We start from the raw sequence: 27,901 nt of genomic DNA, 5'->3' as shown, positions 1-27,901 counted from the left end.
TGACATTCTCACTGTGGATCTCTGTTCCTGCTGAACGTCTTTGGTTCTTCCATCAAAAGGTTCCTTCTGTTGTCTTTGTGTCAAAGCTCAAAGAACAAAACTCACAAATGTATTTAGAAGAGCTGGACACGGAATTACAGGATGGAACCTGAGATTCCTCCATGAGGTTCCTGTTCCCACAGAGCATGCTCAGTAGAACCCTCCACAGTGAAACCTGTAAAGATCAAGACTCCAAAGACTTTGGATCAATTTATTCGATTTGAGCTAAACTCAGACATTCCACGCTGGTTAAACACACAGATCAGGTTCCCTGAGAATAAAATCACCTAACTGTCTGTCAGCCCTTAAACAAAAAAGAGAGAACAGTTTGCAAACACAGAACCTCGTGTTCTCACATTCTCACAGCCGGAGGCAGAATTTCCTCAAACATCAACAAGCTGAGTCGAAGAAACGTGAAGGAAAATGACACACAGTCAACAAGAACTTGAAGAGGAACAAGGACACAAAGATGGAAACATAAAAGGAACACAATGAGAACCCATTAAAATATCCAGGGCATTGGAAGCTAAAGAGAACATTAAGGGAACTTAAAGGGAAAACAAGAAAACACTGAGGGAACATCAACAGAAACTTTAACAGGAACACTGAAAAAACTTGAAGGCAACATTTAGGAAACATAAAGTGAACAACAAGGAAATGTTTTGAAAAGGGAACTTAAAGTAAAAAATAAGAGAACGTAAAGAGAACAACAAGGGAACATGAAGGAAGCATAAAGATAACATCAAGGTCATTTTAACTAAAAGATGACCGAACTTCAAGAGAACAATAAAGAAACACTAAGGGAACACAGGAGAAAAGTTACACAGGAACACTGAAAGAAATGAAGCGGATATGAATGAACATGATTAAAACATTTAGGAAACAGCAGAAGAACATATATGGAAACTTAAACAGGAATACTAGCAGAACTTAGTGGAAACATGAAGGGAACATAAAGGAAACATAAAACATCAGGGGGGCGTAAAAAGAACAACAAGAGAACATAAATGGTTAAGTTCAAAAGAAACCCTAAAAGAATTTTACACAAATATTAAGGGAACATCAAGGGAAAAATAAAGACTAATTTAAGGGGACTTAAACAGACCATCAAGAGACCATGAAGGACAAGCTCAGGGGACATTAGGGGAACATACTCTTGTTTGAACAGTGTTCAGACACGTTCTCAAGAGTCCAAACACTTGGAACATGTGGAACATGTGGACTGTATGAGTTAAAGAACACACATGAATTTGACAAACACACATGAAGCTTGACATTCAGATAAACAGAGCTAGCAGATGTTGTGTTTCATCTCTTCTGTCCTGCTGGGGGCACTGCAGCTCCGTCACTTCCTGTTTTCACCACGTGTCCTTTAATCCGACCAGTCGTGCGCTCTCTTCCCACAACTTCTTTGCCGCCACATCGTCTCGTCCTTCCGGTGCCGTCTCCTTCTCTGCACAGTCACTGCAAACGTTTTATTGCACCATTACACATTGTTGCGTACTTGTACTGCAGTACACCTGATATCTGGTACTGCGTGCTGCTCAACATGCTTGGATTCTGATTTCACACAAAAAGAATTAACAATTTGGTAAAAACAGCGATAAAACTGGGTGTATTTTTCCCTGAGTGTGGTAAAGGCTTCGTTACCTTACAGACTAAACTCAGGGAAACCAGACTCTTCTCCCAACAGGTGTGTCTGTATTTAGCCCCTCCCACTCCTACCTGAAATAGCGTCCAGAGCGTTCCTCGAGACCCGGCGTCACGGCGCAGAACACGGTGGTCTGACAGCCCTGCCACGGCGTCTTCATGAGCAGCAGCGACGGCAGCCTCAGCAGCGCCCCCAGCAGGGGGAACCAGCCCTCCACGTGGCGACCCAGCTCGGTCCTGATCACACCGGGGTGGAGGGAGAACGATGACACGCCTGTACCTGCAGGACAGGTGAGAGTTCAGTCAGGGGGAGGGGTTCTAGGTGTGTCAGTCAGCTCAACAGCCAACCATGTTGCAGGTGTGATGTTCTGCAGGGAAGGGATAGTTAGACAACAGATAGAACACAGTTTATCAGGTACTTATACTGCAGTCCTGAAGGTTCCTGTAAGAACCCTCAGGACTGCAGTATAAGTTCCTATAAGGACCCTCAGGACTGCAGTATAAGCTCTTGTAAGGACCCTCAGTACTGCGATATAAGTTCCTGTGAGAACCCTCTGAACTGCAGTATAAGTTCCTGTAAGGACCTTCAGGACTGCGATATATAAGTTCCTCTAGGAATTCTCAGGACTGTATTAAAAGTTACTCTAAGAACCCTCAGGACTGCAGTATAAGTTGCTCTAAAAAACTTCTGAACTGCAGTATAAGTTCTTAAGTACTGTCATAGTAAAATATTTCAGTGCTGATGGAACCTGGTTGAACCTAGGTCAGGTTTTAGGTTTTTATGAGTTTGGTCTCTGAATTTTGAGATCATTCATTGAACACAGTGGAACTAAAACTGTGGCGCTGACGGCAGCCGACCAATGACTGGAGCCAAAAACCAGTGATGTCACGATACAACAGGTAAATAGAAGAAAAACATTTGTTAGAATAAATGAAAGCATTTTAGAGAAAACAAATAAATAATGCATCATTTTCTAAATATCAATGCTGATGCATTTTCAGAATCATTGACTATTCTGCAGCAGCTGTGCACCCCGTGAAGACATCAGCCCCGTTTTCAGTCAGTGCTTAGTGTTTTCACTGTTTGGTGTTTTCAGTTACTGTTTTGTATTTTCAGTCACTGTTTGGTGTTTTGAGTCAGGTTTTTTTTTTTTTTTTTTTTTTTTTTACTGTTTGTAGATTCAGTGTTTGTAGAACCTGAGAGTCTGCGGGCGAGTTCTCTGGAGAATAGCACGTTGGCCAGTTTGCTCTGCCTGTAGCTCTCCAGAGGACTGTAGGTTCTCCGGCTGAAAAACAAGTCATCAAAGTTGATGCGACCTGAAACACAAAGAAAACACAGAGACTGTAAAACAGTACCAACTAACACTTCAGAGGTGAGAGGTCAGAGATCAGAGGTCACACCTCCTCGGTGGGCAATGGACGACACGTTGACCACGCGGCTGGGGGCGGAACTCTTCAGCTTCGGCAGCAGCAAATTTGTCAGCAAGAAGTGACCCAGGTGATTGACAGCCAACTGAGTCTCGAAACCGTCTTCTGTCAGCCATTTTGGACACATCATCACTCCTGCAGACAGACAGACAGTTTACAGACAGACAGTCAATCAATAATCATTTAACTAAACATAAAAACCCTGAACCAACATATCCAACATGTTTCCTCAAATGTTACACACTGGAACTGATGTTGTTTCATACTGTAGATGTTAAGATAAGATAAACTTTATTGATCCCACAGTGGGGAAAGTTCACTGTTACAGCAGCTCCAAGACAAAACAAAACAAAACAAAAACACAGAGAACATTATTATTATTAGAGACATTGTCTGTGTATATAATGAACATTATATACACAGAAGATTATTTTTTTTTAAGAATACTATTTACATGAGTTTGAAACAGTTATTGCACATAAGTGGTATGTATATGTGAGGGAAAAAGTGCAGCAGTAACAGAGATAGACCAGTTTATACAGCGGCATTGTGAAGTCTGGCTGATGTTGGGATAAACGACCTGTGGAATCGCTCCTTCTTACACCTAGGGTGAACCAGTCTGTTGCTGAAGTTGCTTTTTAAGTTCACAGTCTGATACAGAGGGTGGGAGGTGTTTCTGATGATAGAAGACAGTTTGGCCAGAGCCCTCCTCTCTCCCACCACCTCCATGGAGTCCAGGGGCAGCCACAGACTGAGCTGGCTCTTTTTATCAGTCTGTTTAGTCTGTTCTTATCACGCTCAGAGCATCCCCCTCCCCAGCACACCACTGCATAGGAGACCATGGATGCCACCACAGTGTCATAAAAGGTCTTCAGCAGTGGCCTGCTCACACCAAACGATGTGAATCTCCTTAGCAGGTATAGATGACACTGAACCTTCTTATACAGAGAGTCAGTGTTATCTGTCCAGTCCAGTTTGTTATTTAGGTGAACACCCAGGTACTTGTAGGTCCTCACTCTCTCAATGTCAAGTCCCTGGATGTTCAGCGGTGGAGTGTTTGAGGGTTTCCTGTGGAAATCGATCATCATCTCCTTTGTCTTGCTGGCGTTCATTTGGAGATGGTTGTGCTGACACCAGTACACAAAGTCAATGATGACCTTCCTGTACTCACAGTCGTTCCCCTCTGACACGCATCCTATGATGGCAGTGTCATCAGAGAACTTCTGGAGATGACAACTGTCTGTGGAGTAGCAGAAATCCGATGTATAGAGGGTGAAGAGGAAAGGTGAGAGTACTGTACCCTGAGGGGCTCCTGTGCTGCAGACCACCACATCAGACACACAGTCCTGTATCCTCACATACTGAGGTCTGTCTGTGAGGTAGTCCATGGTCCATGCAGCCAGCTGGTCACTGACCCCCGCCCTCTCCATCTTCACCCTCAGCAGTGAGGGTTGTATTGTATTGAAGGCACTGGAGAAGTCGAAGAATGTCATCCTCACGGTATTTCTAGTGTCCTCCAGGTGAGACAGGAATCTCTGCAGCAGGTAGAGGACGGCGTCATCCGTCCCAGTCCCTGGCTGGTACGCAAACTGCAGGGGATCCATGTTTGGACTCACCAGGGGACGAAGATGGTTCAGGACAATGCTCTCCAGGGCCTTCATCAGGTGAGAGGTTAAGCCCACGGGTCTGAAGTGGTTGGGCTCCTTGGGGCACGAGGTCTTTGGGACTGGGACCACACAAGAAGTCTTCCACATGGCAGGAACTCTTTCTAGTCTCAGGCTTAGGTTGAAGATGTAGCAGAGCACCTGACAGAGCTGGTCTGCACAGTCCCTGAGGAGTTTAGAGCTGATGCCATCAGGACCCATGGCTTTCCTGGCCCTGGTCTTCCTAAGCTGCATTCTCACCTGATCCACTGTTTGTGTGAAGAGAGGAGGAGGAGGTGGGGGGGGGGAGCCCCAGAGATGGTGGAGGTGAAGAAGGTGAGGGGGAGGGGGCTAGCAGGCAGGAGGAGCTGGAGGCGGGTTGGACAGGTTGAACTATCTCCATGATTCTTCTCCTGACTTTTTCTCTCTACTCTGCTCAGCAGCTGAGAAAGATGTTTCACCATGCTGAATGTATCTTCCAACAACATGCTCCTCTGTTCACTGTTTCTGAGCCTGCTGCATTTACTTTATTGATCCTATTGGTTTGACTTTCCTCTCTGTGGAAACACTGCCTGCAGTTCACCTGAAAACTGTTGGTCACAGCTGAGTCAGTCCTGGAGAATCAGAACCAGGAGGAGGAAGGTTCTAGTTTCACAGGATCTGTTTATTTTTGGAGAATTTTTAAATGAGACTTGTAAAATAGTGTTTCCAGCTGATGAAATGTGTCATATTAGTGATTTTTTTTTTTTTTTTTTTTTAAAGAAAAAATGTCTTTTAAACCCACTGACTAGTTCTGATGTTCAGTCAAAGTGTAAAAACTTTATATAAATATTAATGCAGACAGGTAGACAGACAGACAGGCACACAGACAGATGAGCTCACCTGCGTTGTTGATGAGGATGTCCAGTCTGTCTTCACTGTCCAGGAAGTCTTTGGCGAACTGTCTGACAGAGTAGATGGAGGCCAGGTCCAGGTGTCTGATCACCACGTTTCCGTTCCCCGTCGACCGGCGAACCTCCTCGGCCGCCTGCTCCGCCCGGGTCAGGTCCCTGCACGCCATCACCACCCGGGCCCCTGGTCAGCAAAACAAACACACCTGTTTCGGGTGTTCTTGCAGCTTCTTTAGCCTCAGTTTGCAGAAGTTTCTCTGAACAGACTTCAGGGCGTCTCTATGGCCTGAGCGGAGGTCAGAGGTCACAAAGATTCTCAGAGAGGCTGAAACCCTCTGAGCTGATTATTAGGATTAACACCGTTCTGCGCGTCTGATGGCAGGAATTACAGCCACCAAATGAAGACCTAAAGACAACCTCGGCAGCAGAGCAGTAATAAAAATTAAACTAAGTTAGAAACTGGGGAGCAGAATTAAATAATGAATGTAGAATCTGCAGGTTGTGGATCTCGGATGGATACTGATGGATCTGCAGATTCTCTTCATATCAGCTGATGGTCGTCTGCTCCTGAAGATCCCTTCAGGTTTTCAGGTACATTTAAGAATCTCTCATAGTTTTTAATTTCATTATGTGACTCAGAGCAGTAGTTATGAAGGAAGAGGGCTGCAGTGAACAGGTGTGTTCAGGTGTGTCTACAAGTGTGTCTGCAGGTGTGATATGTGCTGGAACCAGAACCTCTTCCAGCCATGTCTCTGCTCGTCTCTTTGCCGATGCCGGTGTTCGCTCCAGTGATCAGAACTGTCTTCCCATCCAGACGAACCGAACAGCGACACACTCCACCTGCAATCCACTTCCTCAGCACTGCCATACCTGCACACACGCAGCAGTTGTTACCATAGAAACAGCAGGTGATGTGGATGTTTACCATCACTCCTAAAATATCTGCTGCCATTTTCTCTAAATGAAACGACAGTTTATTAAATGAAAATCATGATGTGTTAAAGGAGAAGTGAAACCAGCAACAGAGACAATAAACTCATCAGAAACATGTTCACTGAGGGAACAGATCAAGTGAGAATTGGATTGTTTTCTCAGACTTCTATTCAATCAGTCTCCCCGAGGAGTCGCCCTCCGCTGACTATTAGAATGAATGCAGGTTTTAGGAGATGACATGCATTGTTTACATCCAGTCTGATTCTCTTCACCAAAGAAGTACAAACACTGAAAGAATTTGCATGATTTTATTTCAGATGTAGTTTCTTCTCTTCCTAAACATGTCTTTTCTGTATGAGAAAGAATTTACAATAATCTAACTTTGTATGTTTTTTGATTTTGATTTTCTTGCTTTTATTTGGCAACAAAGAACAAATAGACCATGTCATTTCATCTTTTTTTTTGGTTTAAAATAAAATTTAACAAGCTACGTGACTTTTGTTTTAGGTTTCCAGATGACAGAATGGAATTGCCTTGAAAAAGAGAAATCAAAAACGGTGACGGAGTTGGTTTTAATTTTCCTTTGTGAACTTCCTAGTTTTTGAAAGGTGCAACACAAATAAAAACTATTATGACTGGTATTAATTAAAGAGCTGAAATCTTCTTCTATTGCTTGCAGACTTGTTTAACAGTTCATTAAATCCAGTTTTATCGGTGAGCTTCTTGTCGTCTTCAGCTCCACATCTTGGAAACAGAATAGAAACAGAATGTGCAAAGTTACTGATCAGAAATTAGATGTGAGGTCTTACAGATCAGAGTGACTCCCAGCAGAGCTCCACTCCTCAGCAGCAGCCTCCCCCAGCCCTCCTCCCCTACACTGGGGTCGGGTCCACCGCCATCACCCTCGCCACCTCCACCGGGCCATGGCAGCACCAGGAATCCTCCCGGAGCTGCTGCCTTCATCCTGTAGGTCCAACTAGACTGAGAGCGACACAGAGACGGAGACTGAACAGTACAGATTAACAGATTACAGCAGATTATGCACCACAGGTTGATCTGAGAAACACACTTCCCCCTACAGGTAGCGACAGGAACACAAATTGTATGTGAGATTTGGACTGTTGGTAAAAATTTGAAGTTTGAAGAAGTAAGAAAATAATCATAAGACCAAATGGTAATGAAAATTGTAGCGTTTTTGCTGGTCAAGACCTTAGAAATACTACAGTGGGGTGCTACAATAGCTCAGCTGGTTGAGGGGGCAACACATAAATAGGGGCTATAGTTTCCAATGCAGCGGTCACGGGTTCGAACCCAGCTAGTGACCCTTTGCTGCAGGTCCTTCCCATTCTTCTACCCAAGATTGCTGTCTCTCTCCACTGTCCCATATAATAAAGGCCAAAAAAAGAAGAAATACTATGGTTCAAAAATACTTGTATAGTAGTGAAAGAAAATAAAAACTAGAGGTATTGTCATAAAATTGTGATAAGTGTTTCATTATTTATTATATTGGATTTATTTAACTGATGCATTTTTCTTTTCTACATTAATCTAAACCTAAATAAAGAAAACTATCTCAGTGTCAGGATTTCCATATCTTACATTAACAATAAACCTTCCCCCTGTAATTTCTCTAATTAGAAAATTTGGTTGTTACCGTTTCGCTTTCTGTGTTTTTATTACCAATATTACTTTATTTACAGTCAGATGCCCTTTTAAATTTCCTCCAATGCGAAATCACATACATTTGCATAGAGGTGCTCTAATGAGACAATCAAACATTAAAATTATTTTAAAGTCCAACATATCAAACATGGGTTGGCTCTGGCTTCTTAAATGTGCACATTGTCTGTTTTTGTTTGTCATGTGTGAGCATAGACTGTGTAATAAAGATTAAATAGAAGATAAGAAATATTATTACACAGTCTATGTGTGTGACTTCACTCTTTGGATTTATGGATGGATTTTGATTGACATCATGCTGGGACATGGTGAAAAAAATAGATTTTCGTTGCAATGTTTGACTTTTTATAGACAAACTGATTATTTGGCTAACACATAAAATAACTGAAATCATTTGGTAATAATAAAACAGTTCCAGCTGTAGTTGTAAAACTGTATACAACCAGATTGTTTGTCTATTAGTTTGTTAATAAAGGAGCGCAGTCTGACTGTTTTATTATTTTTGGTTCAGTATTTGTTGAAAAAGGTCAACTGATTCTAACTGAATTTCAGATTAATAATTAATTTTAAAATTTTAAACAGCAGAAACTTTAATTCATTAAAACCGTTATCTGGTCATTTTTAAAATCTCATTTAGTTTTTTTTCAATCATAAATTACATTTTGTAAAACTTTTATACATTTTGTTTTAAAATTGATTACTCGACTGATCGATAAAATAATTGTCAGATCATTTCACAATTAAAGAAGCTGTTTATTGTGTATCAGCAGATTGGATGTCAGTGTATTAATTAAGACAGTCCGACTGGTTCATTATTTCTGTTCAGTGTTTGTTAAAAGTTGAACTGACTCTACTTGAACTCTGGTTAATTTAGTATTTGTTGTTTAATGAGACAAACAGCAGAAAAACTTCAGTTATTGAACCTTTATTTTGTAATCGTTATCACTTTTTGGCTTTAGAGTTCAGACCTGACGTCACTAGGCTCCGCCTCTTCACAAAACAACAAAAACAAAATGGCGGCATGTCATCTCAACCCCTGCTGTTTTTGTGCCTCCAGGTCTCGGTTCTGACCGCCCAGTGAGTCTGCCGGTGCGGCTCTGCTTCTTGTCTCGTCAGTGAGGTTCACCAGAGCATTATCGGCCGCTGCGGAGTATTTCACTGCCTGCAGTCTGAAAACCCGCGGCGCAGAGCTGTACTTCTAGAACAATTTCTAACGACCAATCAGAGGCAGCGCTGCCTGAAGTGGAAGTTGCGTAACATCCTTGCGGGCCAATCTGCGGCTCTGACTCGGACAGTGGGGGGAAGGCCCGCCCCCTGCTATCGAACCGGAGCGCGCCTGGAGAAGAACCGAGCAGCTAAGAACCCGTCCGAGGCTCTCCGGCAGCAGGTAAGATCCTCCCGGTCCGGCCTGGCTCGGCCCGGGTTACCACGCAGACCCGGTACACCAGCGGCCCGGGAGCCTCATGTGTGGAGCAACGAGCTGCTGCCGGCGGGGCGGTGCAAGCAGGCAGGCAGGCAGGCAGGCAGGCAGGCGAGGAATCAAACACACCGTGGCGGGCTGAGATGGGCACCACGTCCGCTCTGTGCTCACCGTGACCCGGTGCAACCGGTTTACCGAGGCTCTCTGACGCTTCTGTGCCTTCCGGAGGAGAAGATTGCTCCAGCCGGGACAGACGCGCTTTGGGCGGGTTTAAAGAAACGCAAAGCTGTAGAGCAACACCCCAGCGGCCGTAGTTGGTACTGCAGACTTGAGGCCATTTAAATCCAACTTTATTGAGCTCTGCGGGACAAACACTGAATAAAGTTTAGTTTAAACCAAAACATCAAGATGCCATATGTTCAGTTCGTTTTCCTCTTAGATTCATTAATCATGTCAGATTCATTTATCATATGATAAATGATTGGAGCTGAAACCAGCAAATGTAATATATATATATATATATATATATATATATATATTTTTTTTTTTTTTTTTTTTTTTCAATTGATTATCAAAATTCTATATGCTAAACATTACATTTATAATGTCCAGATTTTATATAAAAAGCTGCTGGCTGTCCACTAAAGAAACCGCCTGTGTGTATAAAGCTGCAACTACTGACTGTTAATGAAATCACCAACTCTTCTGACATTAATCAGTTTGAAATAAAAACAGTCTAAATTCCATGATGTCAGCTTTTTCAGTGGTGATATTTTCCGGTTTCTTCCCTCCCCTATGGCAGTAAATTGAAGATCTTTGGACAAAACAAGACGTCAGCCTTTGAGTCTAAGTGCTGCTTCATGTTCTAATGAAGGTCATGTGATACGCTAGAAAGCTGCTCAATAGACTCTTGGTCTGTTTCCTGGAACAATTCAGCCTTTCAGGCTACTCAAATTTTGTTTTATGATGATGAGGATGTAGGTCAGAGATCATCTATTGGTTCTTCTGGTGGTTTCCATAGAAACATGGATACAGAGCTGTTTATGGAGTGTGAGGAGGAGGAGCTGGAGCCATGGCAACAGGTGGACGACAGCGTGGAAGAAGACGAGATGGACTTTATGGACAACTACGGCGAGCCAGGTGAGACATACAAGTGATCTGCTGTCTGAGTGTCTGTCCTCAGTGACTGAGTCCTCTCAAAGACTTACTCTGTGTTGTCTGTTTCATAGTGGAGGATTTGCCGTCTCCTCTTCCTGCCTCTGACACTCCGACCCCCAGGACTCCTCCACCCATCACACCTGCTCCAACAGGTATCTGTGTGTGAAGAGATGAGAAAAGAGATGCAAAACAACAATGTGACACAGCAAAACACTAACAGGACAAAAAGATGTAAAACCAGCACTAATAGATGCAAAAAGTAATTTTTTTGGTCCTCAGCTTCAGGTAAATGTTTGTTTATTGGTCCTCAGCCTCCCCTCCTGTGCAGATCATCTCGTCCTCTGTAGCTCCTCGTCTTCCCTCCATCATCACTTCCTCCACCACCCGCCTCCGTGCCGCCTCCTCACCTGCTGTCTCGGCTCCGCCCCTGGTGGCTCAGGCTCCGCCCCTCATCCTGACGCAGACGACAGGTGGAACGTTTCTCCTCCCAGCAGCCCCTGGAACCGGCAATGCCCAACCCATCCTCCTGACCACACAGGTACAGAAAACAAATGCACTCTCTGTTTCATACTGACTGCGTTCGATTTATTAATCAATCGAGCAGATCAGTCAGTTCAACTGATAAATCATTTCCATCATCATGGATCATAAATGTCAAACAGCTTCTGAAATGTTAAGATCAGCTGAAAACACTGTTGAAGAATATATCGTGTGAATGTGATCTCACTCTGGGGTTGCTGTGAAGTCACTGTGAGGTCATGTGTTCCCAGGGCTTCCCGGTGATGAACTCCGGCACTCCTCTGCTGCTGAACCTACAGGGTCAGACGGTGCAGCCGCTCACTCTGATCCAGTGTAAGTTACCGACAACCACGCCCATCGATCCATCAGAAACCTGATCGGGTCATTGATCCCAGCTGGTGTGTTGTCTCCACAGCGCCATCACTCGGTCAGCTGGTCCGGCCTAGTGTAGGGGTGTCCCCCGTCCTCTCCCAGGGTCAGACCATCCAGACCCGACCGACCGCCATGCAGCTGCCCGCCACGCTGACCATCCGAACCGGCACGCAAGGACCTGGTCAGAGAGCCGCAGTCTGAGGGGGCGGGGCTTTAGGCAGCCACTCGCACTGACTCACTGACTGATGTTCTTGTTTACAGTTAACCTCCAGGTGACGCAGGTGGGCAGAGCCAGCACCCTGAAGCTCGCAGGTGCCCCAGCCCTCCCCTCTGGTTCTGCCAATGGAGTCACCAGAGTCACCACATTCAGCAGCGGTACGAGCCACCACTGATCAGTACACCAACACTTTGATCACAGAACGTCTCAGACTGAGTTCTACTGTCTGTGTTCTGATGAAACCAGCTCAGTCCCAGTTTTAATACCAACGAACTGATCATCAGATACTCACTGATACTGCAGAAGTCAACTAGGGATTTTTTCTTAATTACGTGTCACAATAATTCAAAACTAAACACACAAAATACTTTAGTATGAAAGAATGAAACTCGGTTTACTTGGATACAAACCTGCAGGTTCATGAGTTCATGTGTTTCAGACAAACTGATGGACTCTGAGAAGAAAATCATGAATCTGTTGTCTGAAGCATCAGCCCAGAACAAATGAACACTGTGATCAATTAGTGTTATTGATTAATCCATTATTGATTGATATTGTTGCTGGGTTTGGAAATCAAAATTAATTAGCATCCACAACTTCACGCCACAAAACTGTGTGAACAACAAACAAAGGATCCATTTAAAAGCACCTTAATGGGATCACAACAAACCCAGATCAAAGTGAATGCATTAAGTTTCGGTGTTACCTGGTCTCTCAGCTCCTGGCTCCACCCCCTCCGTCATCATGACGCCCACTGTGACCTTGGCACCGACCTCCAACTCTCCAAGGGTGGTGATGAGCGTGGAGGAGTTCTACTACGGAACCTACAAAGGCGACCTGAGTCTGAGGAAGCCCCTCCCACTGGGCATCAAAACCTCCACCTTCACCTGCCAGATCTGCATGCACCTGGCAGAGAACAACCTGAGGTGTGACCACCGAGCATCTGAACACACCTGAACATGCCTGGACTGCTGGATGTCAGTGTTGTCTGTGTTAACCTGTGTGTGTGTGTGTGTGTGTGCGTGTGCATGTGTGCGTTTACGTGTGTGTGTGTGTGTGTACGCACGCAGGTTGATGCAGCACATGCTGCAGCACTCGGAGCTGCTTAGTGGAGGAGGAGACGATGAGAGGAAGTGCTGCAGGTACTGTTACCGACAGTTCTCGTCTCCAGCTCAACTGCAGAGCCACCAGGAGCAGGTGCATGGCCCCACCCTCTCCTCCTGTAAGAACCACACCTGCTCACACACCTGAGAAACGCATCACAAGAGAGTATTTGTGGACATGTTGGTCCCGACTGTGGACTGTTTGATCTCAATTTGAAGTTCATCTTTTCAAGATCTGACTTTGGTCTCACTTGTCCCTCTTTCAGGTATGTGCCGTATTTGTGAATGGGCGTTTGAGAACGAGCCGGCCTTCTTGAACCACATGAAGTCAAACCACAAACCGGGGGAGATGCCGTACGTCTGCCAGGTGAGTCTGACCTCTGACTTCCGTTGGTGCTTCTTCTTAGGTGTCAGTCTTAACTCAGGTGTGATAACGTTTCTTGTAGGTGTGTTCGTATCGCTCGTCCTTCTACTCGGACGTCCTGCAGCACTTCGCTAGCTTCCACAGAGAGTCTCGCTTCCTGCTGTGTGTGTTCTGTCTGAAGGTGACCAGAAACCCAGTCAGCTACCAACAGCACCTGCTCCGACACCAGGTAACACACCTGTTCACACACCAGGTAACAGACCTGTTCACACACCAGGTAACACACCTGTTCACACACCAGGTAACAGACCTGTTCACACACCAGGTAACACACCTGTTCACACACCAGGTAACAGACCTGTTCACACACCAGGTAACAGACCTGTTCACACACCAGGTAACAGACCTGTTCACACACCAGGTAACACACCTGTTCACACACCAGGTAACAGACCTGTTCACACACCAGGTAACACACCTGTTCACACACCAGGTAACAGACCTGTTCACACACCAGGTAATGACTTGTTGCTTGGTTGATTGTTATTCCATTACAGTACTTTAATGGATTAAAAACATATTAACTGATGAGACACAAGATGAGACCCCTGCCTGTAGATCAACTGTAGTGCCTGTTTGTTCCAGCAGGTGGAGCCTCTTACTGTGTAATGAGATGGAGTTACAGTCAGAATGACCAAAATCACAGACAAAACATTGGTTTGATTATTGTTTTTACAAAAATGTGAAAACCTTGAACCTGTCCAGAACAATAAATGTGGTCTCCACATGCTACAGATAACTATTTAACTATTTCCCCGTTTCCAGCCTCTACAAACTTTCTCTAAATTCTTTATGATTTTACATCTTTTGGATGTTTATTTTTTATCTATTTGTTTATTTTTAATATAATGTTCCTTTCAAACCTGAAAGTTAATTTACAATTTCTTAACCTTTTTTTTTTTTTTTTTTTTTTTTTACTTTAACTGTTCTTCAAATTCCCTGTGTAACTGAACTGATTTTATACCCAGTAATAAGTGTCTGTGTCAGTATTTAATTGATTATTGATTGAAAACATGGTCGACTGTCCGTTAAGGAACCTGTTAATTAATTACGTCTCTGGTTAAACACCTGGACAGTAATTCCTTGGTTTTAATTCTGTCCTCTGTGTCTCAGATAAACCAGGCCTTCCACTGCAACCGCTGTCGGCTTCAGTTCATCTTCCTGAAAGACAAAATGCAGCATAAATTGGAGAGCCATCGCAGCTTCCGCCGACCTGCTCAGCTGGAGGGACTGCCGCCAGGGTCAAAGGTCAGCCCTGCCCGTCCTCCACACCTCCAGCCATTACATCAGCTCACCGTGTGTTAATGCTTTAGCCACAGCATCGTTCGTTATTATTGGTCCGTGTGTCTCCAGGTGACCATCCGGACGTATGGGAAGATCCGGCCAATAATGACATCAGCAGGGAGCCGTCTCCTCCAGAACCCCGTCTCCATCATCCAGCCAATCAACATCAAGACAGAGGTGCAGAGGTCGCCAATCCAGAGGAGCCACGTGATCTCCAAATCACCACGATTCCCACACAAGAGACCAATCAGCCGCACCCGAGTCCACGTCAACAGGTAAGTCCAGGTCAACAGGTCAACAGGTGAAAAATGTGATGTTTGTCCAAAAGGTGGTGCCAGAGGACAGATCATGTTGTGACCTAAGTCACAAGTATTTTGTCTCTGTTATACTGTCATATGTCCTACTGTCATGCATTCGACTTTCAGGTGTTCTTTTCAACTGTCAGATGTTCTGTTCTACTGTCAATGTTTTGTTTTCATGTCAGGCGTTCTCCTCTCAGGTGTTCTACTATCAGGTGTTCTACTGTCAGGCGTGTTCTGTCAGGTGTTTTGTTCTACTGTCAGATGTTCTACGATCAGGTGTTCTACTTTCAGGTGTTCTTTTCAACTGTCAGATGTTCTACTATCAGATGTTCTGCTGCCAGATGTTCCACTATCGGATGTTCTACAATCATGTGTTCGACTGTCAGGTGTTCTACTGTCAGGTGTTCTACTGTCAGGTGTTTTGTTCTACTGTTGGGTGTTCTACTGTCAGGTGTTCTACTATCAGGTGTTCTACAATCAGGTGTTCTACTGTCAGGTGTTCTACTGTCAGGTGTTTTGTTCTACTGTTGGGTGTTCTACGATCAGGTGTTCTACTATCAGGTGTTCAACTATCAGGTGTTCAACTATCAGGTGTTCTACTGTCAGGTGTTCAACTATCAGGTGTTCTACTGTCAGGTGTTTTGTTCTACTGTTGGGTGTTCTACGATCAGGTGTTCTACTATCAGGTGTTCAACTATCAGGTGTTCAACTATCAGGTGTTCTACTGTCAGGTGTTCAACTATCAGGTGTTCTACTGTCAGGTGTTTTGTTCTACTGTTGGGTGTTCTACTATCAGGTGTTCAACTATCAGGTGTTCAACTATCAGGTGTTCTACTGTCAGGTGTTCAACTATCAGATGTTCTCCTGTCAGGTGTTCTACTGTCAGGTGTTCTACTGTCAGGTGTTTTGTTCTACTGTTGGGTGTTCTACGATCAGGTGTTCAACTATCAGATGTTCTCCTGTCAGGTGTTTTGTTCTACTGTCAGGTGTTCTACTGTCAGGCGTTGTTCTGTCAGGTGTTTTTTACGTGGAACCGTTCCCTCCCCCTGCAGGTCAGGTGATTCAGACCAGGCGGTGTGCTTAGAGTGTGGAACCGAGGCGTCGGACTTCTCGGCCCACTATCCGACCCACGTCCACTGCCTGCTGTGTCCCTACAGCAGCTGCTGCTCCAGAGCCTACGCTGCCCACATGATCCAGTAAGAACCAATCAACATCATTGATCACTGACTGATTAGAACTCAGACAGGTTCAGCTGATTGATCCGTGTCTGATGTTCTCTGATTGCAGCCACCACGTTCCACGATCAAAAGACAAAGTGCTGCCCCTGCACAGACTGCCCCCTCCCTGGTGAGAACCAATCAGCATTATTGATCTGATCAGTTTTCAATCTATCAAGTCTGTCGCCTCCCCTGAGGTTGTGTCTCTTCATGCTGTTGTGTCTCTTCATACTGTTGTGTCTCTTCATGCTGTTGTGTCTCTTCATACTGTTGTGTCTCTTCATGCTGTTGTGTCTCTTCATACTGTTGTGTCTCTTCATGCTGTTGTGTCTCTTCATACTGTTGTGTCTCTTCATACTGTTGTGTCTCTTCATTGTGTTGTGTCTCTTCATGTTGTCTCTTCATACTGTTGTGTCTCTTCATGCTGTTGTGTCTCTTCATACTGTTGTGTCTCTTCATGCTGTTGTGTCTCTTCATGCTGTTGTGTCTCTTCATGCTGTTGTGTCTCTTCATACTGTTGTGTCTCTTCATGTTGTTGTGTCTCTTCATGTTGTTGTGTCTCTTCATGCTGTTGCGTCTCTTCATGTTGTGTCTCTTCATGTTGTGTCTCTTCATATTGTTGTGTCTCTTCATGCTGTTGTCTCTTCATGCTGTTGTGTCTCTTCATACTGTTGTGTCTCTTCATGCTGTTGTGTATCTTGCAGTGTGTTCCTGCTGCGATGTTCTCAGTGTGACTTCAGACCTCAGACTGCTGATCAGATGGCCGATCACCTGCTAGAAAACCCGGATCACCACAGCGCCACCTGCTACCCCCGGAGTAAGACTGCACCACAACACCCACACAACAATGACACAATAACACACATACACCTGAGCGGTCAGAGGTGATTTATCGACCTTCAGGGCAGAAACACAAACAGACCCTTGTACAGCATCCTGACGTTCTCTGGGTCAGTCTGAGTCAAATCAGACAGAATCAGGAAACATGTTCCTCCACTGTCTCAGATTCTGTTTCCTTATTTGTGATTTGGAACCCAACTAAGTTCTCTAAAATATTTGGTTTGAATTTTGAGAGCTTCAAGTTGTCAGATCTGTGCTTTCAGTGTTTTCCCCATCAGAAATTGGTGTTCATAGGGGTCTAGATGTTGGTGTTGTATGTGCAGAGTTACAAGCTGCTTCATGTTGTCAATTTTGTGTGAAATTTAGCAACATATGAGGCTGATTTTGTCTTACATCAACATATATACACTTTCAAGTTTCAAGTCAAAACAGGCTACAACTGGAACCTTCTGTTGTCAAACTTTCCACACATCAGATACTGCTGATGTTAGAGCCTCAAACGTTGGTGAAATGTCAACCAAAGACTGTATTTTTGTGGAAATATGGGTCCTTCCAGACATATACACTTGCATCAGGCACAGGACCACTAAAGTCTGAACATTTTAAGATCATAAAATTAAAGATTTGTCCTCTGCTGGATCCATTCAATCATTCTGGCCTGATGAAACTATTCTGTCTGTTCTTACCATATTTCATGGCTGTTAGTTTTATTTCTGGAGATACTAAACACCAAAAATGGCTTCACAGATCTCTTTGTTTTGATGAAAATGCAGAAATTCTCAGGTCTGAAAACATATGAAATTTTCAAAATATTTTCCAGAACCTACTTTTGGATCCCAAATACCAAATCAGTAAATGTAAAATTTTTCCTCGATTCTGCCTGATCTGACTCAGCTGCCTGACGTTCTGGATGTTCTTGCCTGTTCTCTTAAATCAGACATTTCCTGGGTGGAGTCTAGAACAGATTCTCCTGTGACAGCGTCCAGCTGTGCAGCCAAAATAAACAGAAGTGACCAGAAGAAAGGGTCAGAGGAGGAGTAAACAGCAGGAACAATGTGTTTATACAGAACAGGAAGTTTGTCAGGCTGATTAACCACAATCTGAACCCTCTGAACTCCGACTGCTTCCTGAAGGGAGTTGTCTCTTCTTGGTCCGTTTTTGTCGCCCCTCTGTCATTTTGTATCATGTTTTGGTTGAGTTGTGTCTTACTTTTTATTTTGTCTCCATATCTTACAGATATTTTACGTTTTTACAACCTGTACAAACTTTTTCTCTCTGCTCTGCACATCACCTGTAGAAAGATGGTTTACCATTCTGAATGTACACTTCCGGTCAAAAGTTTTAGAATGCCCCAGTTTTTCCAGTTTTTTTAATTGAAATTCAAGTAGTTCGAGTCCAATTAATAGCTTGAAATGGTACAAAGGTAAGTGGTGAACTGTCAGAGATTAAAAAAAGGTAAGGTTACCCAAAACTGAAAAATAATGTACAGTTCAGAATTATACAAAAAGGCTTTTTTCAGGGACCAAGAAATGGGTTTAAAAACATGAAGCTGTTCTCCAGCAATGGAGGTTGATCAAGCCTTGAAAGTTGGTGCTACCAAATCCTGCAAGTGCCCCAACTTTTCTTGATTACTTACAACCCCCTCTGTCTGCATAAAAGTAGTGCTGGAACACACTGTGGCACCATACCCTCAAGAGCATTATTTGAACGGTGTTGTACTGCCGAAAGTAGTGTGTTGCTATGAAAATGGCGAGGAAAAGGCAATTAACAATAGAAGAGAGACAGACCATCATAACACTTAAAAATGTTGGTCTTTCCTACAGAGAAATTGCAAAGAAAGTCAAGGTGTCAGTGAGTACAGTTTTCTTCACCATCAAAAGACGCTCAGAAACTGGGGGAAACTCTGACAGGAAGAGGTCTGGAAGACCCAAAGCCACAACAGAATCAGAAGACAAGTTTGTGAGAGCCAAGAGCTTGGTGATAGACGGCTCACAGGACAACAGCTTCAAGCACAGCTTAATAGTGGTCGTAGTAAGAAGTCTCAGTTTCAACTGTGAAGAGAAAACTTGGAGTTGTAGGTTTGACAAATCGAGTTGCAGCAAGAAAGCCATTGCTGAGACGTCAGAATGAGAAAAAGAGGCTCGTCTGGGCCATGAAACACCGCCAATGGACCACTGAAGACTGGAAGAAGGTATTATGGACTGATGAATCAAAGTTTGAAATCTTGGGTTCATCATCCAGGATTGGTTTCATGCCATCAAGCAGACAAAGGGATGGTTCCTCAGTGTGTTACATAAACTTTCAAACATGGAAGAGGAAGCATGATGGTCTGGGGCTGTTTTGCTGGATCCAGGGTCAGTGACTTCAGGTACCCTGAACCAAAACAGCTACCACAGCATTCTGCAGCACCATGCAGTACCCTCTGGTATGTTCCTTGATGGTCAAGGGTTCATCCTACAGCAAGATAATGACCCAAAACATAAGTCCAAGCTATTCCAGAACTACCTTAGGAAAAAAGAACAAGATGGAAAGCTTGAAAATGTGGAGTGGCAGTACAGTCTCCAGAATTAAAACTGATGGAGCTGGTTTAGGATGAACTGGACAGAAGAGTGAAAGCAAATCAACCTACAAGTTCCACACATTTATGGGAACTTCTGCAACAGAGTTAGGAAGAACTTTCTGAAAAATATTTGATTTCCATTGTGGAAAGAATGCTATGAGTGTGTTCAGCTGTGCTATCCACCAAAGGCGGCTACTTTGAGTTTAGAATAAACGTTTTTATTACATTTTGGTTTCTAAATTGATTTTTTTAACTTCATTTTTTATTTGTTATATGCTTTTTTTTTTTTTTTTTTAAATTATTTTTCAGTTTTATCAAATTTTTAATGATGGGTACAATTCACGTGCCAGCATGTGCACAATATTGTCATCGTTCGTTTTTCTGAAGACAATTTCCCATCCAGAAAGTAAAACAAAATACAATAAAATAAACGGAAACATGAACATATTTTTGAACATTAGGGAGTGACCATTACATTGTTTTTACATTTTTAGACTCAAAATTAAATTGGGCTTTTTAATTTTTATGTACACAACCCATTTTTCCCAACATGCCACAAACCAATCTTGTTTTTGATTTACAAACGCTGTCATCTCTTCCATTTTATAAATATCCATTGTTATATCCCACCATGCTGACATGGTGGGAATATCCTGCGATAGCTATTTTTTTGTTATCGATTTCTTACTTGCAACCAACAAAACACTCAGATATTTATCCTTTTTTCTCCAGTCCTCTGGTAAACATCCAAAATAAACAGTTTTTATTCTAAATGGAATTGCACATTTAAAAATGTCTTGCAGTGCTCCATGAACATCTTTCCAATACTGTCTAATAAGTGGGCAGTCCCATAGGATGTGAAAATGGTTTGCATGTTGGTCTCCACACTTTCTCCAGCAGATAGGAGGAGTTCCATCATAATGTGTTTTTTGACATGGAGTGATGAAGTATCTTATCAAAGTTTTCCATCCATATTCCTTCCATCTCTGTGAGTTTGTGCATTTCCACTGGAGTTTCCATATTGCAGTCCATTCCTCCTCTGATATAGTCATCCCTCCTTCTTTCTCCCACATTGTCTTTGCATGTTCAGTGGAATGACACAATTCCTCAGACATTTATACAAAATTGAAATTGGCTTCTTATTCGTTTTCCCATCATTTGAATTTTTAAACAATTTCAGTAAATCCATGTTACTCTCTGACACTGTATCTACTTTTGCTTCTATATAATGACGTATTTGTAAATATCAGTAAAAGTCTTGTTTTTCCAGTGCATATTTATGTTTGTGTATCAAAGCTGATAACTTTACCATCCTTAATCAACTTGCTTAAAATTGTTATCCCTTTAGAGGTCCATAATTTGAATCGTGAGTCTAATTTGTTTGGTAGAAAGTCGGAATCATAAGCATACCATTTTAACATTACAATATCTTTTTTCAGGTTATTTTCTTTTACTACATTTTTCCATACAGAGAGAGTGCATTGAACCCAAGGGTTATCAGTAGTGTCAATATATTTTTGAATATTCGCATCAGCCAGAGTAGCTTGTATTGGGAAAGGAAAGATTTGCTCCTCTATACTTTTCCATTGGGCATTATATGATAAATCACACCAATTTATCGATGCCTTCATCTGTGCCGCCCTAAAATAATCCCTTAGAGATGGCAAGCCCCATCCTCCCTTCTCTTTAGACGATTGCAACGTTTTGAAACAGACTCTTGGCCTTTTCCCCTCCCATATATATCTCGATATCATCTTGTCCCATTCATTAAATTGAATTTGATCAATTTGTATTGGTAGAGTCTGAAACAAGTACAACAGTCTTGGTAAGACATTCATTTTGATAGATTCGATCCGAGAATATAAACTGAAGTAAGGAATTAAATTCCACCTTTTCAAATCTTCATCTATCTTTTCCTTCAGTGGAGTATAATTGAATTCAAAAGTTTTTGTTAGATTTTTTGGTATACTAATACCCAAGTATTTTAAGGATTCACCCTGCCACCTCATAGGGCACTTAGTTGTTATCTCCACCGGCGGGTGATAATTATATGAGAGTGTTTGAGTTTTGTTTATTTTTGTTATACGCTTTCATTTATAATGAGACATTAACATGCATAATTTCCAATAAAAAGCTGGAAAAATTGGGGTGTCTAAAACTTATGATTAGTTGTATATCTTCTTGTAGAACTTCAAGAACCAAAACAACTGTCCATTTCCCTTTTACTGAAGCCCCTAGGAATTTTCTGTAAAAACATTTTTTTGACAAACAGTAGACTTTTTGAGGACAGACAACATGCCTTTGTAACAGATTTTGGGGTTCAGAGGGTTAATATTGGTTGATTATTCAGTCCCTGTTTACTCCCGACAGAACATCTGCTGTTGCTGAGTGCAAATTTTTGTTTGTGCTGAAATCTGATTCAAACCTTCCTGAAACACTCACATGCTTATTATCATCACAGTATTTAGCTTTAGTATTGACTTTGTTGAAAACGACTGTTGAAGTTTTTAAAACCTGTCCCTTGTTTTTCTTTCAGCCTACACCGAATTGGACATTCAATTCTGCCACAATGAAGAGCTGAGTTCTGCAAAGGATAAGGAACCCGAGCAGGACCTGGACATACCTGACGACTCCTGGAGGTCAGCAGACTGTTGGAAACAGTCAGTAGAGAGCAACAAATCCTCCATCCTGCCCTTCACGGAAACCAGCGGTCCAAACCACTGGCTATCTAGGAACAGCGATGCCATAGACTTCTTCAACCTGCTCTTCCCGGCGGCGCTCATTGAGCTTATCACCAAGGAGACCAACTCCCATGCTAAAACCTGCCAGTTCCTGGACGCCAGCTATCCAGACTGGGTCCCTGTCACCACCCATGAAGTCAAACGCTTCATCGGCCTAGTGATCCTGATGGGGATCCAGAACCTGCCTGACCCGTCGCACTACTGGTCCTGGAATCACTATGACAACAGCTGCACCTTCTACCGTGCCATGAGCTTCAAGCGCTTCAAGCAGATCGCCACCAACATCCGCATGGGAAGCTTCGCCACCAGCGAGTACTGTGGCACGGGCAACCCTGGTGACTCGCTGCACATCTTCAGGCCGATGCTGGACATCATGAGCGAAGCCATGTGGAACACCTACCAGCCGAACTGCTGCCTGACCATTGACCGAGCGCTGCTGCCCAGCCTGGAGGAGGAGAGTTCCCACCTGAAGGGAAACCCAAAAATGCAGCCTCAGGTGTGGCTGCTCTGTGATTCCAAGTCTGGCTACTGCCACCGCTTCTTCATCCAGGTGGGGCAGAAGGCGGGACAGGAGGTGGGCGTCACAGTGGTGCCAGAGCTGGTGAAGGGTCTGGAGGGCAAACACCACCAGCTCTACCTGGCCAGTTCGCTCACGTCAATCCCACTCATGCAGAAGCTCCTAGATCAGAACATTTATGCTTCCAGCTCCTTCCCTCCACCTAATCCCATCCTGCCCCGGGAGCTGTGGGATGAAGGCCAGCTTGAGAAGCCTGGAGACTTCCTGCAGAGGCAGTGTGGCCCCCTGTTGGCCACTCGCTGGAGGGACACCAAGGAGATGGGCTGTCTTTCGACGAACGCAGCGCCAGGTGAAGCCGACACTGTTTGGAGGCGGTCTCAGACCAAAGTGGGTGGGCTGGACCCCATTGACCGCCCAATGGCCTTCCGCCTCCTGCAGGAGAACATGCGAGGTGTCGACATCTGCAAGCAGCTGCTGGCCTGCAACCCACTGGGAGGAATCCCACAGGATCGACACTGGCGCAGCCTCTTCTGGTTCCTGGTCAACCTGAGCATCGTCAATGCTTTCATCATGCTGCGGGAGAGCCGCAAGGAGAACCCACCCGCCTGGGTGCAGGATGGCCTTTTCACTCAGGTCAACTTCCGCAAGCGTCTGGGCAACCAACTTGTCAAGTGCTCCCAGAAATACTTAGAAACCATGGAGATTGCCAGCAACCGGAGCACAAGGACGGAGACGCTGGGTGACCCCATCAAAGAGAGACACAGAATGGCAAAGATTAGCAGCATCTCCAAGAGGTGCAAGAACTGCAACACGAAGAGCGTCCGTCACGAGAGTGTGTATGGCTGCATCATCTGCAAGGCCAACCTGTGCAAACAGCCTAGCTGCTTCTGGGAATTTCACGGCCTGTCGCCTCTCAACAAAGGTCAATGTTTCACACAGTCACTCAAAAGCATCCTGCTTTATTACTGCGATACTTCACACAACTAAAGATGTGTTTGATGTTTTCAACAGGACCAACAAAAGTCGGATTTCTCAAGGATAGACTAAGGTAATCGTTGACCAGTGATATGTTATTCTTTCATTTTTGATGTGTTGTTTGTAAGAATTAACCCTCATCCAGCAGGTTTGGAGGGTGGGTTCTTTTTTATTTTTATCTAACACTTTCAAACTTTCTGATGGTCCTTGAAATAATCACGGGAAATTAACCAAATCTGCTGTTAAACATTGCAACTCTTTCATAAAAAATATTTTATTCTAGGTGACCAATTTTAAAATTCACCAAAAATGGACCATTTGCTCAATCCAGATCCCGTAAAACCAGAACGTCTTCCCTCCTGGTTCCAACTGATTCTCCATGACTAACTCAGCTGTGAGCTCATTAGAGAGAAAAAGTCTGTTGACACTGAAAACATGGAAATAGTGCAATATAGGGGGTCCTCCACGTACGTCAGAGTTTCGTTCCTACAGCCCAACGTAAGTCGATTTTCACCACAAGTTGGAATGTCGTTATGTGCAACACGATATCAATCAGTTCTTCAGAAAAATCCTGAATACCAATAACTTTCATGCATGTATAAGTCATTTTACAAGACGATAACAGAATATGTTGCACTGTTTTTACAACTTGATCTACTTGATCATGCTTGGGAGCCATAATGAAGGGCAAAAAGTTAGCAAATGTAGCACAGTCCAAGGTGGCGTACAACTGGCGAATGTAAACAAAGCCGTCTTAAAGTGCTGTGTTACGACATATTCGTCCGCTCTGTTCGCCAGCTAGTTCCAAGTGATGAGTTCCAACGTAACGCCGTACGTCGTAAATCAAGGACCCGCCCGTAACTAGTTCCGACGTAACGTTGTAGGTCGAGGACATCGAAAATTGAGGACCCCCTGTATCTACAGTATGTGTAGACACCAATGAGGACACATTAGACAGTAGCCAAAAAAACGCAGAGCTCGGGGTTAAAATTTTTAATGGAATAGTCTTTGCTTGTGTCTTTGTTTTTCATTAGAAGTTGCTGCTGTGGTTTCATATTGACATTAATGTTGTTCATCTTTGCTGCAGTGGTGCAGTTGAGGTGGATGAGGTCGACAGCGTGGACCAGACGATGGCTCCTGTAGAGGAGTTTTCCGATGATGAGAAACTGGATGATATGGACGACATTGAAGAAAGTGACGCTATTAAAGAAGAATTTATCCAAGAAGGGAGAAGTCTGGAGTCTCACTTGCCATCGACAACAAACACCCATGCCCAACCAGCTGCTATCTTACCCGGGTCTAAAGAGCGGGAGGATTTCCTGAGCGCCCGGCAGCTGAGGATCGCCCTGTTTGCTTTGTGCGATGGACTCCGTCAGGCCTCAAGGGTGTTTTCCACTGAGACACAGCAGATCCGGTCATGGCTGAAGGAGGCCAGGAACCGTCTTAAACAAACCGTGCAGGAAGTCCACAGTGACGGCGAGGATCGCATGGTGGCATGGGTACTGTCCATGAGGGAGCAGCAGCTTCCAATTACAGAAAGCAACCTCTTCCGCAAAGTGTCAATGCTGAAAAAGAAGAGAGGCTTCGGCGACAACTTCCGCATTTCGTACATCTGGGCGGTGAGCTTCCTGCTGCAGAGGCGGCTCGGTGTGAGGACCGCTGGCAGGGCTGCGTCTCTGGGTCGCATCCTGCCTTCATCTCTGGACACCAAGGTCTTGTCCTTCAGACAGTTTACACAGAAGGTCTTCTGTGGCCACAAACTCACAGAAAGCTCTGTGGCTACGATGGATGAACTGTGCCTCTTTGTGGACGTGAGATTAGCTCAGGACAAGTCCCGATGCTCAGAGGCACTGGAGTTCACTGGGTCTTCACCACTGGTCACTGTGTACCTGTCAGCACTGGCTGACGGCACTATGCTGCCGTCTCTGGTGCTGGCTAACCACCAGGTAGCCTTAAAAACACTGCAGGAGTTCATTATGGTGGAGACGAGCCCGGAGGGACTGCTGGTTGAGGAGGCATTGGCTCTATGGACGAACAAGGTTTGGCTACAGAATCAGTCTGGTTTGGCTCGTAAATCAATGCTGGTCCTGGATCGGCACAGGGAGCACCTGGGAGATCAGTTCATCACCGCTGTCAGTGGGTCTGGCACCCTGCCAGCGGTGATCCCCGGAGGCTGCTCCTTCTGCCTGCAGCCGTTGGAGGTCTGTCTGAAGCCGGTGCTGCAGCGCTACCTGCTGGCACGCTGGTCCAAGTTCACCAAAAGAAATCCGAAGGAGCTGGACGAGATGTTACCACGCCAACTTCAAGCTAACGTGGCTCAACTGCTGGTCGACTGGGTGGTTGAGGCCCTGACACACCTGAATAAACATCCGCAACTGTTGAAGAAGTCATTTGACCTGACAGAGCTCCTGCCAAGGTCCAGAGATGATGACAATAAGACAAAGGAGGATGAAATGATGAGTCAGAAACCAGAGGAGGTTCAGTCAGACCTCCTGAAAACTTTAACAGAGATTCTGCTGGGAGCTGAACAGGTAGATTCACCAGATCTGCTGGAACTGGAGGATGAAGAGGACGAAGAGGAAGGACAGGAGACAACAGAAGAGACAACAGAAGAGGCACAAAATAAAGAAGATGGTGGGAAGGAGGAGAAAGAGGAGAACGAGACAAACGACAAGCAGAAGATGGAGGAGGAAGGGATGGAAACTAAGAAGGAAGGAAGGACAGAGGACACAGAACAGGAAGTTCAGGAGACAGTGAAGGATGAGGAAGATACGAGGAAGAACGGCGAGGAGAAGGAGGACAAGAAGGAGGACAAAGAAATAGTAGCAGAGGACAGTGAGAAGGACAAGAAGGACATGAGCAAGGAGAGGCGAGAGACAAGGATTGTGATCGGAGAAGACGTTGGAGACGAATGGAAGATAACAGTGCAGAACCGAAACGAAGGCATGGAGGAGGAGAGGATGGAGGACGGGACAGAGGACAGGATGGAGGGCAGAATAGAGGACAGGACAGAGGATAGGACAGAGGACAGGATGGAGAACAGGACAGAGAACTGGATGGAGGAAAGCTGAACTGTTGATAAGGACATGAGACTAAACACTGGTTGAGTCTCCCTGTAGTGACTCTGTGATTTACTGGTTGGACAGTAAACAGGTACAAGTCCAGGTTTGGACCAAGGGGTTCGGTTCAGATTTAAGGTGAACAGTGGGACAGAAACTGAAAAGGAACCCCGGATGTAGCCCAAAATTTAAACATTCAAACCAGACTGACAGCAGAAGGTCAGATATGACCTTGTTGTTTTTAAGTAGCGGCGTATAGGGGATGACAGAAAAACTGCAGCTGATTGGACTTTAATCATGTTTTACAGTCTGGAACTTTAATTTGCCGCAGATTTTTTTGTTTAGGTGTCATTATTTTTGAAAGTTTTTGTAATAAAATAGCAGGAACAAAAAGACACAAATGATTTTTACACGAACTGATCATGCAGTTGGTGTAATAAAAGCAGTATTTTTAACTAAGTTTCTCCTGGATCCAATCAGGATCCAGCAACTTTAAAGGGAATCTGATCACAGATGCAGCATCCAACCAGATCAGACACCTGTGATGGAGTTGGAAAATGACATATTTCGTCACCCTTCTGTAACTCCCAGGTCGTGACAAACTCCAGACAAGCCTCCAATTTGTCATGTGGTGGCTTTTTTTTTTTTTTGTTAAATAAACCTCAAAGTCAAAAAGGGTTTCTTTTCTGCAAGTTTATTCAGACTCTGCAAACTCACATATACAGTTAATGAGTGAGCTGAGCCTTGATTTTATACAATCAGGTTCACAAGCTTCCTTTTATTCTGAGGTGTAAGGCTAAAAGTCACAGTGATTTACTGAGTAGTGATGTTACCTTTAGTCCATTATATGACCTGCATTTATTTACAAATCATATTCCCCTTTTGTGAGCTCCTAAAGCTTATAATATCCACAGAAAATCTAAATCAAAC

General features: G+C 44.1%; 2 protein-coding genes across 2 annotated transcripts; one reads left to right on the top strand and one right to left on the bottom strand.

Annotated features, from left to right (window-relative positions):
* Positions 1–236: 236 nt before the first annotated feature.
* si:dkey-23o4.6 (retinol dehydrogenase 12) lies at positions 237–8,833 on the bottom strand. Its single transcript, XM_023298059.3, has 7 exons — positions 7,393–8,833; positions 6,386–6,520; positions 5,643–5,834; positions 3,091–3,252; positions 2,887–3,006; positions 1,765–1,969; positions 237–1,503 (listed from the first exon to the last, which is right to left on the bottom strand). The coding sequence occupies exons 1-7, from the start codon at positions 7,544–7,546 to the stop codon at positions 1,398–1,400; spliced, it is 1,074 nt and encodes a 357-aa protein (XP_023153827.2). The 5' UTR covers positions 7,547–8,833; the 3' UTR covers positions 237–1,397.
* A 677-nt stretch (positions 8,834–9,510) lies between these two features.
* On the top strand, positions 9,511–27,649 carry pogzb (pogo transposable element derived with ZNF domain b). The gene is made up of 19 exons (XM_035942910.2): positions 9,511–9,650; positions 10,705–10,823; positions 10,913–10,993; positions 11,153–11,379; positions 11,612–11,693; positions 11,776–11,913; positions 11,994–12,107; positions 12,668–12,875; positions 13,020–13,171; positions 13,319–13,419; positions 13,499–13,645; positions 14,590–14,724; positions 14,830–15,035; positions 16,115–16,258; positions 16,350–16,409; positions 16,984–17,096; positions 22,216–23,859; positions 23,949–23,985; positions 25,000–27,649. Exons 2-19 carry the CDS (start codon positions 10,709–10,711, stop codon positions 26,981–26,983), a joined length of 5,688 nt encoding a protein of 1,895 aa, XP_035798803.2. The 5' UTR covers positions 9,511–9,650; positions 10,705–10,708; the 3' UTR covers positions 26,984–27,649.
* Positions 27,650–27,901: the final 252 nt, after the last annotated feature.

Source organism: Amphiprion ocellaris, chromosome 9 (genome assembly GCF_022539595.1).
Source record: "Amphiprion ocellaris isolate individual 3 ecotype Okinawa chromosome 9, ASM2253959v1, whole genome shotgun sequence".
NCBI classification, from domain to species: Eukaryota; Metazoa; Chordata; class Actinopteri; family Pomacentridae; genus Amphiprion; species Amphiprion ocellaris.
Note: the sequence above shows the minus strand (reverse complement) of the source record. Positions and strands in the feature narration are given on the sequence as shown.